General features: G+C 41.2%; 1 protein-coding gene across 1 annotated transcript; it reads left to right on the top strand.

Moving 5' to 3' along the window:
• Positions 1 to 165: 165 nt before the first annotated feature.
• LOC113150065 (phosphatidylinositol 3-kinase regulatory subunit alpha-like) lies at positions 166 to 19365 on the top strand. Its single transcript, XM_026342449.1, has 17 exons — positions 166 to 352; positions 1898 to 2389; positions 4501 to 4630; positions 7388 to 7480; positions 8063 to 8134; positions 8292 to 8408; positions 8517 to 8715; positions 9937 to 10019; positions 13872 to 13977; positions 14190 to 14288; positions 15025 to 15205; positions 15289 to 15414; positions 16018 to 16160; positions 16441 to 16617; positions 16709 to 16783; positions 16922 to 17092; positions 17192 to 19365. Exons 2-17 carry the CDS (start codon positions 2198 to 2200, stop codon positions 17376 to 17378), a joined length of 2151 nt encoding a protein of 716 aa, XP_026198234.1. The 5' UTR covers positions 166 to 352; positions 1898 to 2197; the 3' UTR covers positions 17379 to 19365.
• The last annotated feature ends 72 nt before the right edge of the window (positions 19366 to 19437 follow it).

Genomic DNA, 19437 nt, shown 5'->3' with positions numbered 1-19437 from the left:
CACTGCACAAGCATTTAGTAAAAAGATATATATTTAACCAGCCTGCTAGACAAACGAGTTCCCTCATATACATTCTAAATTATTTTATTTTTGGCGTTATAACGCGATAACGCCCGTCTTATTTTGACAGGTTGTGCCGGAAACGTAGTGAGCGACTGCGCACTTGACGCTCGTGGTCGCTGCTGGAATTCAGACGACTGAACAACGACTGTCTTCATCTGAGAAATAATCGATAGAATAACGGATTGTTTCGGTTTTGGACAACATCTGGACATCGTGTATGCTCATTACTACATGATGGCGCCCGCTATTTACGCTGCTGGAGGCGTTTGTTGGTGAAAAGTCAAAAAAGGTGAGCCGTAGGAGCGACTCGGTAAGCTAGCAGGCTAAGCTAGCACCGATGTTCATTGTCGTTTCCCGTTTCCTGGAGGAATTCACTGTCTGTTAATGTCTGATGGTTTTATGACAATATTTAACAACATTAGGAGTTTCAGGGTAAATTATAGCTATGGGGGTTGTAGGAGTGTAGATGAGGTACAAATAACTGACGTTACGTCCTGTTTGGTCACCGTCTTTTGGTGTTAGTTGTTTACACATTTAGTCATTTTTACTTCTAAATCTAAAACGGTTCAGTATCTTCTTTCTTTATATGTGTTGTTATAAGTTACTGGGTGAAGAATAAGAGGAAACAGTTACTGTGTATTTACCAGCTCTATATAAACGTAATATTATCAGTAATAATATTATAAATTCATGAGAATATAATGGACTCATGCACGAATACACGTTGAGAGAGACTTAAAAATACTGAAGATATAACTGAAGAGACGCAAAACCACCATGATGGCATCCACATCTACTGCAAAGAGACTGACTGCAGACTCAGCACCACACAGAGATGCAAAACGACAGACACACAGTTAATTATTATTATTATGTAATATTAATAATATGTCATTATAATTATTATTTATCATTTTATGAGCAGCTATTTTGTTGAAAGAATTTCACTTTCATGTTTTTCAACATTTTACATAATTGAAAATTGTAGAATTTTCCTGTACTTGATCAGTTTTGTTTTTGAACTGTTACTGAATATTTAACGTGGTTTCATACTGTATATTAAAGTATGATGGGTGTTTAAAAAAGCAATCAACAAATTAGTGTCATGAAAACAATGTGTACGTGACTTGTTTTTTGTCGTAGTGAGTTTTTTGTCACATTGTTTGTTCAGTTTATGTTTCCGTATTGTTTTAGAACAGACTGGTCACCTCCGCTGAAACACCAGCAATCATAAGACATGATGAACCTTTCATTAAATTAAACCAGAAAGTATAAAAAGAGTTGTTTGGGGTGTGATCCAGAAAACTAAATTTATCACGAGATACATCCAGCTTAGTGTGGCTCCTTAGCTCTCTGAACAACTTCCTGGGGGAAGCCCTGCATCAACTGTTGTTGTTGTTGACATCAACATGACAGTACAGCCAAATAAAGAGACAGGAAACCTGCTTGGTTTTTGGTAAGATGGGAGAGACGTTAGGATTCCTCTGGTGTCATGGAACAGAATCAACCTAGAAGCTAAATGATGATGCAGATGTCAGTTTAATAATTGACATCCTCTATCATTGGTGTCACAACTGTTTTTATGACAGTAAAATTAATTAAAATAAATTAAATATTGAAATATTTATGACAATTCTATGATGCCATTTGAAAACATGTTAAAATCATGTTCCCGCCATTCAGTTTTGTTGTTATTTACGTTTCATTTTATAAGATGTCTAATACTTTAACACTTGTCTCAGGTTCATATTGAATCTTGTCACCCTGTGCTGCTGCAGCCCCCTGCTTCCCTTCACCCTTCATCATTAAACCTTGACCTTCTCTCATCTCTCAGGTTGATTTGACGCCTCCCCAGATGTGGCCACTACCTCTGCTGAGACTTCTTTTCATGAATGGCGAGGACTCTTTGATTGAGCGGCTGTGGCTCGGCCTGGAGGGATGACAGGACATTAGCAGACATGGAGACAGGGGAGACACGAGCAGATGGAAACGCCATATTTACTTAGTGTAGAGTCTCCACACTAGATCCCCTCAGGAGAAGAGTATAAACTATTTTTATATTGTTTTTTTTTTTATATTCAGAGCAGTTTTTGTTAGTTATTGTGAAGCCATACTCAGCTAACAGCCCGTCAGGATGAGCTCAGAAGGGTTTCAGTACCGGGCGCTGTACGACTACAAGAAGGAGCGGGAGGAGGACATCGACCTGCACGTTGGAGACATGCTGCTGGTCAGTAAAGGAGCTCTGCTGGCTCTTGGCTGCAGCAACGGAGCAGAAGAACGGCCATCTGAGATTGGCTGGCTGCCAGGATTCAACGAGACCACACAGGTGGGACAACACAGCGACTGGTTACACACCATTCTGACCAGTTGTCATGTTTTTTTTTTGCCTTAACTAAGATGTAACTATTGACGTAGATAAGTAAAAGATCATTTATATTTATATCTAACATAGCTTTATACAGTAATAACTCCCTTGTCGCAGAAATCTGGAGTTTATTTTTAATGACTTGTTTGTTTGCAGTTACCAATAACAGTCAGTAAACCGGATGTTTTTATTATTCATTCAGAAGCTGTTTTAGATATATTAATAAAAAAAGCAGTTTATTGTGTAGTGGAGCATATCAGTTTATTTAATAATACACTAATATTAAATAGTTAGCCTGTTAAACAATGACACAGAAAAACTGGTTTCTGTGTGTTAACCCAGTCCACAATGACTTCTGCATGGAAAAAAAAGGAAAAACAGATACTGTGATTTACTTGACAAGTCAGTGATGTTGAGCACAGCAGACCTGACCATTCTTAGACTTTCAGAAAGAATTAGCCCCCTCAACTAGGGACTTTTCTGGGGTAGTATGGCCCTAGTACTAAATTTACACAGTGGTTCCTGTATTGTAAGTGCAGATAGAGGAACTAAGTTCATCTAAAGGTTGCTGGTCCCCTGTAGAAACGGTACTAAAGTGAAGTTCGTAAGCTGCTTATATTTACAGTAAATTGTTAAAATGATTGTTTGTAGGAGCATGAGTTCTCAAATGCAAAGGTCTAATATGTACACGGATATCACATACATCTGTGCTACATGTTGTGGATTTGCAGTGATTACAGTTTGAGTCTGGATGATGTATAAAATGTCTTCTTTGTGGAAACGAAGCTAACACAATGTGCACAAACACCTATGTCGATGGCAGCTGCTATGCATATGATCTTCATTCACGACTGTCCCATAAACACTGAGTTAAATATTGTCTGTGTGGACGTGCTGCAGTTTACATAACTGTCGCTGACTTTTGTGTTTATAAAGGGACACACTGAGAACTCTGCAGGCTGATCTGACCGTGCACACTCTTATCTCTGGCTACCAGATGTTAGACAAGAGAAGTCGAGGACCTCAGAGAGTGTGACAAAGAAGTTTTTAATACTGTTGCTACATTTCACTCTGTACATTTCTTCCGCACAACGCATCGTCAGACCTGTAGAACAGGCTCCAACTAGAAGCTGCACTAGCTCTAAGTTTATTACAGATTATAATACATTAGAATACTATTATTGGTATTGCACATTTCTAGTATAACTATACCTTTAACAGTTAAAGTAGGAAAACAAATGGAAATGTAACTTATTTTTTAGTAGCAGTTGAATAAACAGGTCAAAATCTTCAAACACCTGTGTGCTGCTGTAAGTTTCCATTTAACCTGAATGGTGGGAGGAAACACGCTGAAGCTTCGAGCCCACACTCTTCTCTGAAAAGAATCCTCACAGTTCACACTGTGGGTTTCTAACATCCTGACGGACTGTCTCAGCAGGTTTTTATGTTGCAGCAATGAGTTCACCACCTCCTTGTGCTGGTTCAGGCAGTTATTATTGACTCTTACTGATCTTATCATTATAAATGCCAAATGTTTCTTGAAACGTGCACTAAAAATATTCCTGGTTAACTGATAAAATCGTTCTCACACTTTACTGAACGAACGAGTAATTAATAAAGCCTGCACAGTCATTCCACCACATACTACACAGCATCTTTATTTTTCTTTTCTAAATAAAACATAGTGCTTTTGAAAACACCACAACCTGGACGACTAAGTCCATAAACCTTTTCTTGTAAAAGTAGCTTGTTTCTAAATAAAATCTGGACTGTTCAACCTATGAAGGTGTGGAAACACATGAAGCAGCACATTTGTAACTGGTGGGGTCACGTTGAGCATTATAACAGATGACAGGTTGTTCTAATATGTGAAAAAGTAGCACATACACAGATGTAGTCATGCCATCCTGGGTTTTTACCTTGCCTCACCTGACCCCATCTTGAACAGGCAGCATTGGGTGATCACCAAAACCTTTACATGTACACTTCAGTGCACACAGGCTGCAACTGCAATTCTTTATTAACACCCTAAATGTGATGTAAGGCTTAACGTGTCCCTCTCTGGCCAACAGGAGAAAGGCGACTTCCCGGGGACGTACGTGGAGTTTGTCGGCAGAAAGAGAATGTCCCCGCCCACTCCGAAGCCTCGCCCACCCAGACCGCCGTCTGCAGCATCAACGAGGGCCGACTCCGAGTCAGAAGGTGAGTAACGCAGCTGACGTGATGCTCGATGATATGATGCTTCTTGCTAAAATGGATCTTTAGAGTCATACTTGACTGTTCTCAACGAAAATGCAGATACGCAATCACAGTTTCGGCTTCTTGGATATTTTGTGTCACTGCTGTTATCTGGAAGTTGAGTTATAACAAGAACTTGCTTCTTGTTAAATTGAAACACTTTCATCTAAGTAGCTGATTAGAAACCTCAAATGTATCCTATGGTAGCTGTAATGTTAAACAGTTGTTCCAACCCAGAGCAGAGCTTTAGTTTTGAAACGGTCTGTAACTGCAGCGACCATCTGAAGTAACTCCTCACACTTTAAAATAGGATATAACGATCATCCCAGTTTCAGTAACACAACTCAAACAGAAATCTCTACTGCAAACCTTCTGTTCACAGTTTCTAAATATAATGTGCATTGAACAAAATAAATGAAAGTCACAAAATACAAAATAATGCAGGTGCATTTTGAACTTTTTAACTAATCATCTTGTAATAAACATCACTTCAGTTTATTTTGCGAGCATTAATTGTCATATGTGGTTTCACTACAAAGTCAGCTGACTGGCTTCTCTCCTGTATGATTTCATGCGTCTCTTCTGGTAACTATGAAGTATGTGTGAGCCTCTAACGTATAATTAAAGTGTGTGACCTAATGGAGTTTGTTTGATTTGAAAATAAGTATTAGTACTATCGATATTCAAAGTGCAAACTGAGACTGACTTTTCCTTCATGCATGACACAGAGCTCTAGTCCATCCTAGTCTGTTTGCTGCAGTAACGATGTCTCCTGCACTGCTGTCTAATGAGCTGCTGTTTGCATGATCGAACCAGCCGCCTCTACACTTAAAGTGCACATTTGATAAGACAATTACCGTAATCACGTTAAAGGTGGTGTGAGAGGTGCTGTTTGGCTCTCTGGTGTCTTTTCACATTGCTTATGCTGGACTCGATGTATGGCATTATTTTCTGTCAGTGCTGACGTATAGCTCATGTCCTGTGTGTCGCCGCTTTCACCCAGTACCCAACTTGCTCACACACATACAATTTAAAAGTAGTGGGGGCATCTGCTATGCTAGGTCCACACTTTACCTGGCTGCTGCTTCAGTTCTGCTACGTACTCATGTTGTATGACAGCTTTTCACCTCATCAAGAAATGTTTGTTAATATTGCAAAGAAGTCGTGGCACAAGAAACTCAGTTTACGCTAAATTTATATCATATATAAACATCAGTGTGTGGAGTTGTGTGTGTGTGTGTGTGTGTGTGTCAGTGTCCAACTCTAATTACAGCCTCACAGAGCAGCTAGGAATTTGTAATTATCATAAATGACTGTTTCATTTTGCCTGTATGTGTCACTTTGGTTTCTCACCGTCTCAGTTTTCAGCTTGAAAATGGTTGCGTGACTCACGCTTCAATTTCCTTCAGCTGCTTCCTCACCAGGAGCTTTCTGCAGAAAAACACACACAGGCACCAACTTCAGAGGCCTCTCTTTGTACTCCCTGGACACTCTGAACTTTAACCACGAGGATGGAAAACACATTTTAGTAAACCTCAAACAGGCTGTGTACAGTAAAAGCTTGGAAAACAACCAGTCAGGATTGTTGTTGCTGACTAAACAGATCTCAGCTCTGTTCTCCTGCCACCAACGCAGGAAGTGTGTGTGTGTGTGTGTGTGTGTGTGTGTGTGTGTGTGTGTGTGTGTGTGTGTGTGTGTGTGTGTGTGTGTGTGTGTGTGTGTGTGTGTGTGTGTGTGTGTGTGTGTGTGTGTGGGGTACAGGCTGGCAGCAGTAACCTTGTTATTATTGTTACCTTTCTTTTTCTCAGAGCTGCTGCTTCCTGCTGCTTTCACCCCTTCATATTAAAAGTTGTTTAAACAGAACTCAGACTTCGGTGAAGCTGCTGGTTCCTGAACTTGTTTTACTCACTGTAAATTCCTATTTCAGTGTTTTCGTTTAACGACCCCTTTAATGTTGGTGAGAAGGCTTTTATGGCTGATGGAAATACAACTTGTCTCAAGTCTGAGTAAACACCCAGGTCACTAAGGCTGCACAATTATTGTTTCTAAGTGTCAGACCCCTGTGTGATCTCATTTAACCAACTTTTATTACACGTACGTATCACAGTGACCTCAGTGACCCTGTGTTGAGTTGAAGCAGCGGTTAAACACATAGTCAGAAATTTATGCTATGTGCAGCGGAAACAACTCTGCCAATGCGGGCAGTATCAGATCACCTCACAAGCAGCTTTGAGTCACCACAACATTAGCGACTCGTTCGCAGTTACCTGTATCTTCATATCTATTGTTTATGTAATTGTCTTAATTTCATTAGGTCCTAGTCTGCCCCCCATAGTCCCTTTTAAATCCTCCAGACACACAAACAAGAAGCAATGACGTATGTGAATAATGACCCTCATGATAGAGCTGTTGTGTGTGTCGGTAAATAGTAAGTATATCCCCCAGCCTTAACGTGACGAAGCTTCTGTACTAACAGGAAGATCAGCTGCATCCAGTCAGTTGTTCCCTTTTCTCCGTGATCTGTGTCACCAGACGACAGACCTATGAACGACATGAATTTTGTTGGAGTCAACACAAACTCTGTGATTATGTGTACAGCACAAAACAATAATTTAGGGTGTAGTTAAAGCTGCTGAATGATTTCATCAGTTTTCATCAAAGAAAAAAAAAGTGAAACTGTTCAACTGTTTTACTGTTTCTGGGGTTTTCTTTCTTCTTCAGGCTTCGTGTTACCAGATCTCCCAGAGCAGTTTGGACCCCCGGACACAGCCCCTCCCTTCCTCAACAGACTGATGGAAGCCGTAGAAACCAAAGGTAACGCTGATCTAAATAAAGTGACCGGGCACAGTAATGCATGTGAGGTTCTGCTGATGTGTGAAAACGGGTTGGACGAGTGATTACTCTGAGAGGAACCATAATTTGGAACAATTTTTCAGAGCACTTCCTGTTGCTGAAGTCAGTCCACCGACAACAGTTTGAATTTAATCGATTAAACAATTCAGATGCTTAAAATCTGTATGAAACAGTCGAGTGACCGGCTCTCCAGCAACCCTGGCAGAATTCCTACTTTCGTTCTCATTTAAACAAATAAATACTGAAAGTTGGCGCTAATGAGTCTTTGATTAGATAATTCCTGAAAATAATCTGTAAACCATTCTGACAAAGTAAATATAAAACTAAATAATAAAGTTACAGTGTTTCCAGAGAAACTGTGAGTAGAACCTGTACAGCTGCAGTGTTGCAGCTAACTTGGAACAACCTTAACCTCATTTTTATTTTCACTGCAGGCAGAATGGAGACGACACTTGCTAACGTGAAAGTCACAACTGCCGTTTGATGCTAATACTGTTAGCTGGTGATAAAATCTGCTCATGTGCTGTGTTATTATATCTTCAGGTATGGACGGTCCCAGTGTGTACCGAACTTTGAGTGGAGGAGGACTGGACGCCCGTCAGCTAGCCGACACTGGTGAGGAATCATCGTCTGACATGTTTGGTTTTTACATTTGTGTTTTTGTTAATCAGTAAACAATAGATGTAGTAGAACCGTCTGAAGTACACCGGACTGAAACAGAAGATTCAAAGTGACCAACTGAGCAGTGTCCTAAACCGAGTGTGTTTTTCAGATCTGGAGCAACTGGATGTGTCAACACTGTGTGATGGTGTGGTCCGGTTCCTGCAGGATCTCCCAGGTCCCGTACTTCCGTCTGTGCTGCAGGGCGACATGATCCATGCAGTACAAGGTTAGCAGAAACCAGACCCCAAGACTCATCTTGCTCTGAAAAACCTAAACCAGATGTTCGTGTCTCATTGTTTTTCTCACGGTTCTGTCTGCCTGTTTCTGTCTGCAGAGGTGATAGACCTGGAAGACTGTGCCCAGGTGCTACGGGGGGTAGCGAGCTCACCGGCCTGCCCAGCTCAGTATGGCCTGACACTGCTCAGCGTGGTCCGACACCTGGCCCGACTCTGTCTGCACGGTTCCAGGAACCAGCTGAACCCCCGAAACCTGGCGGAGACCTTCGGTCCACTGCTGTTCAGACACAGCACAGGGTCAGTGATAAATCAACACATACAGCGTAAAACAGGAGCAGTACTATATATTTATTTACTTGTTGTATTGTACATATTTCCTTTTTCTGTCTAATCGTGAACTATGTGTGAGTTGATGAATGTCTGGATGAGTTTCCAGAACATGTCAGTGGGAATATTTTAACTTCTAGTAAAACATGATGCAGTTTGTATCATTCAACAGATAAACATAGGATAAAAAACTATTCAGAATTAAACTTTAAAGGCACAAAGAAAACATAAAAAAGTTTGTTCTCTCTCTGTCTAAGCAGTAAAGACAGATTCTGTTGGTCGACACGTAGCTTAAAGGTGCAGGAAATGTTTGACTTTTGATCGGCCACAATTTATGATTGAAGGTAGAATGACTTATAAAACTACATGTGATGTCACACATCTCACATAAAAACTTTACCCAGACTTTGTCCTGACAGGTAGAAGTGTTGTGTTAGAGCTGGTTAAGTTGAGTCTGAAGGTCCGGTGATAGGATTTGCTAAAAATCAGTCGGGTTGAGCTGATTCGGGCCCAAAAAGCCTGAAAGTAGCATCTGCCTGAGAGAACAAATTCAGGAAAAACTGAATGTAGTGCTCAGTAACATAAGAGGTTTGTTTAAACATTAGATTGTGCAGTTATAGGATTTTTTGTCTTTTTTTGGAAAAGACAAATATAAAGTTATTGCAATTAGACATCTTTGTTACTTGTCCAAAAAATCTAGCAGTTGTGCTGACATCATGGACGAATGCCCTGTGTGATTCTGACCAGAAGGCTTTGTGGCACACAACACCACATCAAGAAAGAAACGACTTTTCTGGTCGTGTTAGGTCCTAACTGATGTTTAACAGTGCAGAGCTGACAGGGCAAAAAGGAAAAGGCCTTAAAATGTTTGTGTAACAATGATTTGTAGTGTTCTTCCCCCTGATCTAATCTGCAGTCACATGAAAATGCTAATCACATGAGTCATCAAAAAGGAGCCTTTTGTTTAGAGATCTGCATTAAAAATTATTATTTGAGTGTTTATCTTAGAGTTTCTGTCGTGGTTTATTTTCAGTTTGTGACTGTGAGTCTTCTGAACAGGATCAAATAAAAAACTGGAACAACCAGATTCCTTTATATGAACTATGACAGAAATCTTCAATAAATACCACGTCCCTGTGTTTATTTATATGTTATGTTTATGAATCTAACAGAGTCTCTGTTTCTATGCAGGACTGAATCCAGTCTGGATCCTCTGGTTCAGGTCTTGGAGGTTCTCATAACCAGTGAGCTCAACATGAACCAGGCTGCTCCAGGTAACACACACATCTGTCTAAGAACACCTGGTTTTTAAAGACAAATCTACAAAGTCTTACCTGACAGTGTTATGACTAATTTAAGAAAAATACCAGGACACAAAAGTGTCTCAGTTTTATAATAAACAAGCTGGTTGTGGTCTGAGCCATTTCCTTTCTTAAGACGACGCCAGTTTAATTTAAAGCTTCTCAGGCTCAAAGTCCTCAATGAAGGTTCTCAATTCCTCAAACAGCTGTACAGCACTGGATGTGTGTCACTGTCACAAGTCAGAGCTGTTGCCTCATCTGAGTGGAAAGTCAGATGTTTGTCATGTGTTTTGTAGAGATCAGATTATGGAGAGATAGAAGAACAATCTAGAAATATAACAGCAGTGTTTTCCTGGCTGCATTTGTCAGTGTAGTTTAATTAGATTAGGAATCGTCTGGTCAGATTCATAATGTCGTTGACTTAATAGACCTTGTCAGTTTATTATTTATTTTTATATATATATATATATATATATATAGTAAACCATATAGTAAACCATATAGTAAATATATGGTGTAAAAAACAGAATTGTTTTTAAGATGATTTGTCACGTCATCTATATTAAAAGTATTTAAAACACAACAGGACTAATAAATAATCAAAATCAACCTATTTTTGTTTTATGGTTGCAAAGAAATTTCTACTGCTGTTCTCAGCTGCATGAAATATAAAAAAAACACTGTAAACAATAGCTAAGGTGTGAAAAGACAAGGAAATACCAATTTTCCTGTAATGCTCAAAGAAAACCACAAAGGCTGCTGCAGACGCAGCTGAACAGGAATGATCAGCACCCACTGCATGTTATTAGCTGTCACACTATTAACCTAAACAGCCTCACGTTTGCCTTTATGGATGTTGTGACACGTTGTCACAGTTCATTTTCAACATATGAACACTTTGAGACAGCGTATGCATATTTTAGTAGTTCAGTACTTCACCCTTCATCCAACTCAAACACAAAACATACAGTAAAGAAGAAATCTTAAGCCACCATTAGATTTTTAGTTTTTTTATTAAAGAGCAAAAATATTAGCTGTAGGCTAAAGTCTTAGAGGAGTGTAGAAAGGGGTCAAGGAGTAAAATAGAAGTGGATCACCTGTCAGTATCACCTCTCAGAGTTTCTTCCTTGAGAAGTCCAGCAGGGATCTGGTTCAGCATCTGGCAGCTTCCTCTGGATGTCGAGTCACACTCTAGAGATCCTGTAACAGCTACTATTGTGCTTTTGGTACCATACAAAACCAGTGCCGTGACATTTTTAGAATGTAGGTATTGAAAGTAGAACTACGTCACCAAACGGCCTCGAAGGTCAGCTGGCAGGGGCTTATCTGTGCAGAGTTTTGTCTACACACCAGCAGCACCTGGTGCTTATCAGCGAGCAAATAAATAACACAAAGATGCACACATGACTGAAAATGGCTCCGACAGTCGGTGTGATCTCAGTCCGTCAGTCGTTTGTGTGCCAATCAGTTGCTCTGTGTATTGATCAGTCAGGCTGAGCAGCAGCTGAAACTATGACATCATCCATCCACGGAGTGAAAGATGCAGCAGAGGAGGAGGCGAGGGGAGGGGTGGGGTGGGGGGTGTTGCCTCGGTGATATCTCTGCCATCACAGGATTGGCTGGGGGCACCGGTGATGTCACACATCTCCAAGCCTTTCTCCTGAGCTTTGAACTGAGGCTGAGAGACGGAGAGAGGCAGGCAGGGAGAAAGTTGCGTCGTTCTAAATGTGCAGCACCTGAAGACGATTGCAGATACTGGATAAATGCAAAGGAACTCTTTTTCTTTTTCTGTGGAGGGAATCTTAGGCGTCGTGGAACTGTGAAAGCTCTTCCTGCAGATGCAAAGAGACAGAGAGATGTAAAATAGGAAATCCTGCAGATTTCAGTTGTCAATGCAGCCGAGTTAATCTTAGAAATTTAGGAATAATCAGAGAGAAAAGTGCAGCTCTGTTAGAAAACATGTAGCCCAGACCTGTTTCCTTTTTGAGATAACGTCAGTTTTTTCGAGGCGAAACTGGGGCACTCTCCTGTGGGCAGGGGATGATGGGATCGAGAATTCCCATCCAGAATCGGTGCTTCGTTTTACCTCTGAAGTATTGTGGAGGTGGGTGAAGGTGTAGAGGCTGACATGGAGCGAGACGAAGGAGGCAGGGCCGAGGCCGAGCCGGTGAGAGGACGGGAGAAGATCCTCTGCTACATAAACATGCAGAGCCCAGGTAGGAGCTCAGACCTAGACCTGGAGCTGCACCTGGTGGCAGTTAGCTCAGATCTAAAGCGACGGTCTTTGTATTGATTCTGCAGATTGTCGCACAGATAGATGCTTCTCTAAAGTTGCATTGGAACGTCTTTGCAAAATACGCAGACAGTCACGCTAAGGCCAAAAATTTGACGCTCACAGCTCCTAATACCAGACGACACGCCAGGTGGATCTGTGCTTCAAGCAAGCTGATTGGTTCATTCAGCACAAAACACGTTTTCCTTTCAATATTGAGGCATATTTAACATTTTCTAGTGTAGCAGAGAAATGAAATGACTGCTCCTCTTTGGTATTAAACTCTTTATTGTTTGACTGATGGATAGTTTGCTTAAACTGTCACAGGTGTGTTTTCTTATTTATTTTGTGGCTACTCCAGTCTGTGCAAGTGTAAAAGAAACCCACACACCAACATGGGTGAAGGTACATTTACTTAAGTGCTGCCTTAAGTTCCTCGCAGCGACGGTGTTTTATTCAGACTAAATGTGAGTGAGTATTCTGCAGGTGTTGGAGGTGTGCATCACCTGAGTTAGGCTCTGCTTTCCTCATCAGCGATGAATTAAACACACTCTGGTGCATGTTCGTCTATTCTGGATTCAGGAACCTGCGTGTTTGTTTGTCCCTTCACCGTTTTATCAGCTTTTATTGTTGTCAAAAAATAAAAGAAACGGTAAGATTGGTTAACAGCCGGCGTATCTTCAGACAGTGAGAAGTTACAGTCCTCATGAGTGGGCAGTTGTGACGTAGTTACAGTGACCCTCGTGAGATTTTATGAAAATAATTAAATAAACTGTGATTCAGCAAATATTCATTTACATTTCAGTTATTTCCAGCACACATGGTGTAAAAGACTGTGAGGAGAAATGGAAAACAAATAAAAATGATGCTTAGTGTAGAACTAAAGAGGAAATAAGCTGGTTTCCTTGTTTAGTTGACTGTAAAATCAGTGGGACAAATGTCTGCCAGGGTTTTCTGCTAGTGTTTATCAAACACATATAGCAAATAAAATATGTATTATGCCTTTGAACTGTTTCTGTAGAAAAACTAAGTTATTTAAGGACATCACTGCTCTGAGAACGTGTGATGGATGCTGACCTAGTTTTTAAAAGATAAAATAATACAAACATCAGGCTCCTCAGTTGATCTATGTCAGAATCTCACTGTAAACTGAATACGTTTCCTCTTAAGAACGGTTGATGAAGGATTTTCAGTTTTCCTGGAATCATCGTGATCAGAAAACAGGATGAAGTGAAACTGAGTAATCAAGCACTTTGAGTGTGTGTGAGATCTAAATCCTTAACATTATGTCAGGTTCTGTTCTGGTAGTTAAGTGTAAAAATAGACTTGTTGGTTCTCTGCTGACGTTTCCTGAAATGTACACTAATACTGAGACATCTGTGAGAGGAAACCTGCTCACAACATTGACTCGAAATGATATATGTTCATGTTAGTGTGTAGAAATACTGACTGTTGTTTGTTGATTTGTCCCATGTAACTGTTGACGACAGCTGAGGTAGTTTAATGACGTCTTTCTCAAAATTTCCTTTTTCTCGCTCTTTTTTCTGTTGCAGCTTTACCCCCTAAACCAGTGAAGTCGACGACTCCTGTACCTTCCAGTAGTTTTAACAACAGCATGGCTCTGCAGGATGCCGAGTGGTACTGGGGAGACATTTCCAGGTAACACACACACGCCAAAAGCCTTTTTTCATGTTTTTTATGTGAAGAGAATAGCCTCTTTAAGGACAATGGAAATCTAACATGAACTTTGTAAATACTATTAAACATAAAAATATATGTAAGTTAAATTTAAATAAATGTGAGAAACGAGGAGGATCCTGTCGTGCAGAGCGACGTGTTAGTGTCATGAATATGGCCGTATGTGTTTGTAGAGAGGAGGTGAACGAGAAGCTGAGAGACACGGCGGACGGCACATTTCTGGTCCGAGACGCCTCCACAAAGATGCATGGAGATTACACTTTGACTCTGAGGTAAAGTTCAACTCTGAATTCTCACGCTCAACACAAACGGCTCCACTTCTGCTCTTATACAATCCTCAGCACCAACCTCTGGTCTAAGCACCGCAGGAATCTCATTAAAAATAAATGTTACCATCTGAAATGCAGTTTGCCTCCCTGATAGTTATTGTCTGCAGAATGCATTTAATTCAATTCAGTTTTATTTGTATAGTGCAAATCACAACAGAAGTCATCTGAAGGTAGTTTACAGTGTCTAAGGTTGAAGACCTTACAGAATATAATTGTATTACATCACTGGACGGTGTCACATTAGGCCACAAGGTGTGTGCTGCTTGACACAGAAGGAAATCTCTCACTTATTTTCCATTTCTAATCTACAAGTGATAAAACTGTGTTTCTCCTGTATCTATTAGACAAGAAGCACTGCTGAATGTTTTTAATATAATTTAATATTGTTTTTTCATTTTTATTGTGAATCTTAAATGATCTACTACTCAAACCAGTAGCTAAGCATTTATAAGATTAATTAAGACAAACTGTATATTGGTTTCATTTAAAGTTAAAGTCTCTACACTTGTTATTATTATAAAATTACTAGAAATCAGTCACTGCTTGCAAACAGAAGTCAGCATTGTAAACTGTCTTCTTTGCAGCAGACAGTAAAATAATGACATACAGGGAGCTGTAGTTCAGTCCTGACACGCCAAAGATCTGTCACTGATGATGAACATTGTCTGATCACCTGCAGGAAAGGAGGCAACAACAAACTCATAAAGATTTTCCATCGGGAGGGAAAGTACGGCTTCTCAGACCCTTTAACGTTCAGCTCAGTGGTGGAGCTCATCAACCATTACCGACACGAGTCTCTAGCCCAGTACAACCCCAAACTGGACGTCAAGCTGCTCTACCCGGTCTCCAAATACCAACAGGTCCGTGATGCTCTCTGATGGTCTGGTGGTTCCGTTTCCCCAGTACAGAAGTGGTTTGTCTGATGTGTTGTTGTGTTGTTCAGGATCAGGTGGTGAAGGAGGACAGTATTGAAGCTGTGGGGAAGAAGCTGCACGAGTATCACCTGCAGTACCAGGAGAAGAACCGAGAGTACGACAGACTGTATGAGGAGTACACCAGAACCTCACAGGTACACTTCAGCACAGTCCTCTGCTACAATGAGGGGCTGAACGTCAGTTAATGTGGTCTGTGGTGGAAAGTACCCAAGATATTTACTCAAGGGCTGTTTTGTACAAACTTATACTTCATGAGTTCCTTGATTTGATGCTGCTTAATACTTTTCCTCCACTTCAGGATAGATTTTGTTACTTTGCAGGTTCAGACTGTTAAACTCTAATCTGTCACCTGCTGTTTGTGTCACACGTCTCCAGGTTTTAGTATTGGATGATTTTAGAAACTGTTAGTTGAAACCTGTTCACAAATTAAACTTAAAAAACCTGAACTTGTTAGATTTCTGCGGGAACCTTATTTTTGAGGCACATGAGGAACAAATGTGCATGAAACTATCAGTAATTCAGTCAATGGATTCTCAGAAAATCTCTGTTTGTACATTTCAGACAGGTTATACTATAGTACAGTACAGGACTGCAGCTTGCTGTGGAATACTTGTGTACTTCTGCTTGCAGTAACAGCACTGTCAGACTGTAACTTCTCTCTTTTTACAGTCCACTATCTTAATGTGTATATTTTGGCATTTATCCTCATCCTCCTTTTCCCCGTCTTCACCCCTCAGGAGATCCAGATGAAGCGAACGGCCATCGAGGCGTTCAACGAGACCATAAAGATCTTCGAGGAGCAGTGTCAGACTCAGGAGCGCTTCAGCAAAGAGTACATCGAGAAGTTCCGTCGTGAGGGCAATGACAAGGAGATCCAGAGGTAGGCTGTTGCTATGGCAACTGTGTTGGAGACCTTTAAAAAAAACACACACACATATGTATATATATATATGTATATATGCCTGGTTGCCATGACAACAGTGAGGAGACACCACCTGCTGTGAAATGTAGTCAGTTTATAAGATACACAAGCTAAAGATTCAAGAGCTCCATGAAATACAGTGTATAAAAATATTTTTAATATATTTAAAAAAGCAGGTTGCTGAAGTAAATAAATTTTTTTCCAGACCATAATGAGATTTATTTTTTCTGTATTAAAGGATCATGGAGAACTACGACAAGCTGAAGTCTCGGATCAGCGAGATCGTGGACAGCAGGCGCCACCTGGAGGTGGATCTGAAGAAACAGGCGGCGGACTACAGAGAGATCGACAAGAAGATGAACAGCATCAAACCAGACCTGATCCAGCTCCGCAAGACCAGGGACCAGTATCTCATGTAGGTCACACACACACAGACACGCAGAGAACAAACTGAATGTGTACAGGACGATGTACGGTGTCATTAACATCTGCCGTTTGGTTCTCAGGTGGCTGACCCAGAAGGGAGTTCGTCAGAGGAAACTGAACGAGTGGCTCGGTCTGAAGAACGAAACCATAGAGGAGTGAGTGTTTGTTATCAAGCTGTGAACTGTGTGTGTGTTATGAGACGTAAAAATAAAATCGAAATAAGTAATGTTCAGTTTTAGTTTCAGTGTGTGTGTCCTCCTAACACCTGTCCTCTGTGGGTCTCCTCCTCTCAGTGAATACAGCATGGTGGAGGATGAGGAGGACCTTCCTCACCACGACGAGAGACTGTGGCGTCTGGGAAACCTCAACCGCAATCAGGCCGAGTCTCTGCTCCGAGGGAAGAGGGACGGGACCTTCCTGGTCCGAGACAGCAGCAAACCAGGCTGCTACGCCTGCTCCGTGGTGTAAGTCTCACCTCTTTACCTGCCTCCTTGAAGCCTTTACGTGTCTCCTTCAGTCCGTCAGGTCTCATTCTGACCTCTGTCGGGTTCTTTCTCTCTCAGGGTCGACGGAGAGGTGAAGCACTGTGTCATCAACAAGACGAGCACCGGTTACGGTTTTGCGGAGCCCTACAACCTGTACGGTTCTCTAAAGGAGCTGGTGCTGCACTACCAGCACACCTCGCTGGTCCAACACAACGACTCGCTCAACGTCACGCTGGCCTATCCCGTCTACAGCCAGCGACGGTGACCCGCCTGCTTTCTCTCCTCTGTACCGTCATCGTAGCCCTGCAGCAGACTGCGTTTACACACCCGACCACCAAGACCACGAGCCGCTCAGTCTCCATCAGACACGTCTCATCGGAGTGAAGGAAGTCAACATGTCCCACAGTTCCTGACCACATGACACATTGAACTCTGAGTATGTTGTGTTTAAAGCTGTGTGTTCTAATCTGACCACCCGGGTCCACAGTGGAATCTGTTCGGTGTCTGGGTGCAGACCAATGGACCATATATGGGATCAAAAGGTGCATCCCCTGCAGGGTTGTTCCTGAATCAGGATTTTCCATCAACTTTGGGGGGGTGGGTCTTAAGTTTAAATGCATGTTTATACTTTTTATCTATAGAAATTGTTTCACATTTATTATTGCTGATGTCTTTTCTTTAATACAACAGAGAAATGTAATTTTCACTCTCCTGCTGACGCTCGGCCTCCTGCCATAAAAACAGACTTCGTGAGTTTTCAGTTTCACCTGCTGGACTCAGATTTCCACACAGTCGGGGGTGAAAGTGGGAGCATCAGTCCAGAGGTTTTAGCCGAGTCTGGTTCTGTGGGATTTGGGCTAAATTCACTAACATTCAGAGCAGCTTTCATTTCCACAGTTTGTTTTTCAGTTCTGTCATTTTGAGATGAGTGAAGTTCAGTCTGCTGCATCATCATCTGAACCTCAGTAATAAAAAATGACCCCAGTTACATCCTTCAGATGAACGCACTGTTCTACTGCAGCTACTAAAGCTCCTAGTAAAGAGAATCTAATGAGACATTTTCAGCACCATACATCTTTAATTCTTGGTGCTGAAGACACATTTCAACCTAAAGAGTATTGAGCTTCGATGGGCAGCTCTTCTTCCCTCGGTTGAGTTTTCACCGACTGAACCTTTAGATTTCTGACTCTACAGCACTTAAAACTTTGCATTTCCAGCACGGTGACTCTTCACTGTCATGCAGATATTGGATGATTTGGTTCAGTCGGTCGGATTCTAAATTGACTTTTTCAGCTCACTTTTATAGAGATCATCCAGTATTTGTTCTCTACTGGAGGAAAGTGCAGTGACGTGTCAGCTTCAGATGCATGTGTTAAATTTAGTGTGGTTCTTCTTTAAAGTCACGGTCATGACTCGAGGTGCAGAGTATGAAAGAGATGAGATGTGTCCCGTGTGATCGTTGCCTCTGTGTGACTGAGTCAGATGGTCCACATGTTCCTGTTTAATTTACCAGTTCACTGTCTTTTGAGAAACGAGGTACTGAACTGTCAGAGCTGGTCTGAACTGAACTGAACTGGAGCAGGACGAGTGGAGCTGAACTAAATAATGAAACTGAACTTCTCGTTCAATGAACTGATTTTATGGACGGACGAAGATGATGTAAGATAGAAAATGGTGGACAATCCACAGAGAGACTTTTCTTGGAAACACTGTGACTCTATACGAGGTTGAAGATGAGGGCGAGTTGATCGACCCGCATTTTATTTTAGGAGGAAAAGAAAAAAACCTGCATCCAAACCTCATCCAAAGACTCCACCACACCCCCACCCGCCCTAAAAACATCCCAACATCAGTGTTGTTCAGGTTCCTGTTTCTTCAGGTTTGTTTTTTCTGTGATTGGACGGATTATTCCTTTATTCTTTCCAGTGAGGCTTTAAAACAGAATCTGAACTGGATCCTTTTCAATTTAAACATTGGTGGAATGAACTTGAAGGAGTTAGAAGTTTCACAGATCTCTGGACTACGCGACGCTCAGCTCATGTAAAACGATAATAAGCCGAATCATGTTCATCTTTATGGATTATTTCTTATTGTGTTTTAAGACAAACAAGGTACAGGAGATAAAACTGGGTTCACAGAAACAACCTGAGTTTAATAACCAGTAAAAAAAACAAACAAAAACAAATGTGTGGAAATGTCCTGAACGTGTGTGTGAAGGAGACTCAGTAAAATTAAAACCCATCTGATGAACACTGTGATGTTGATCATTAGAAACTCTCTCTCTCTATCTATGGTGTCATCTCAGGTTTATACACAGTCACATA

Source organism: Anabas testudineus, chromosome 9, assembly GCF_900324465.2.
Source record: "Anabas testudineus chromosome 9, fAnaTes1.2, whole genome shotgun sequence".
NCBI lineage: Eukaryota > Metazoa > Chordata > Actinopteri > Anabantiformes > Anabantidae > Anabas > Anabas testudineus.
The sequence above is the reverse complement of the archived record's forward strand: the minus strand, read 5'-3'. Positions and strand labels throughout refer to the sequence as shown.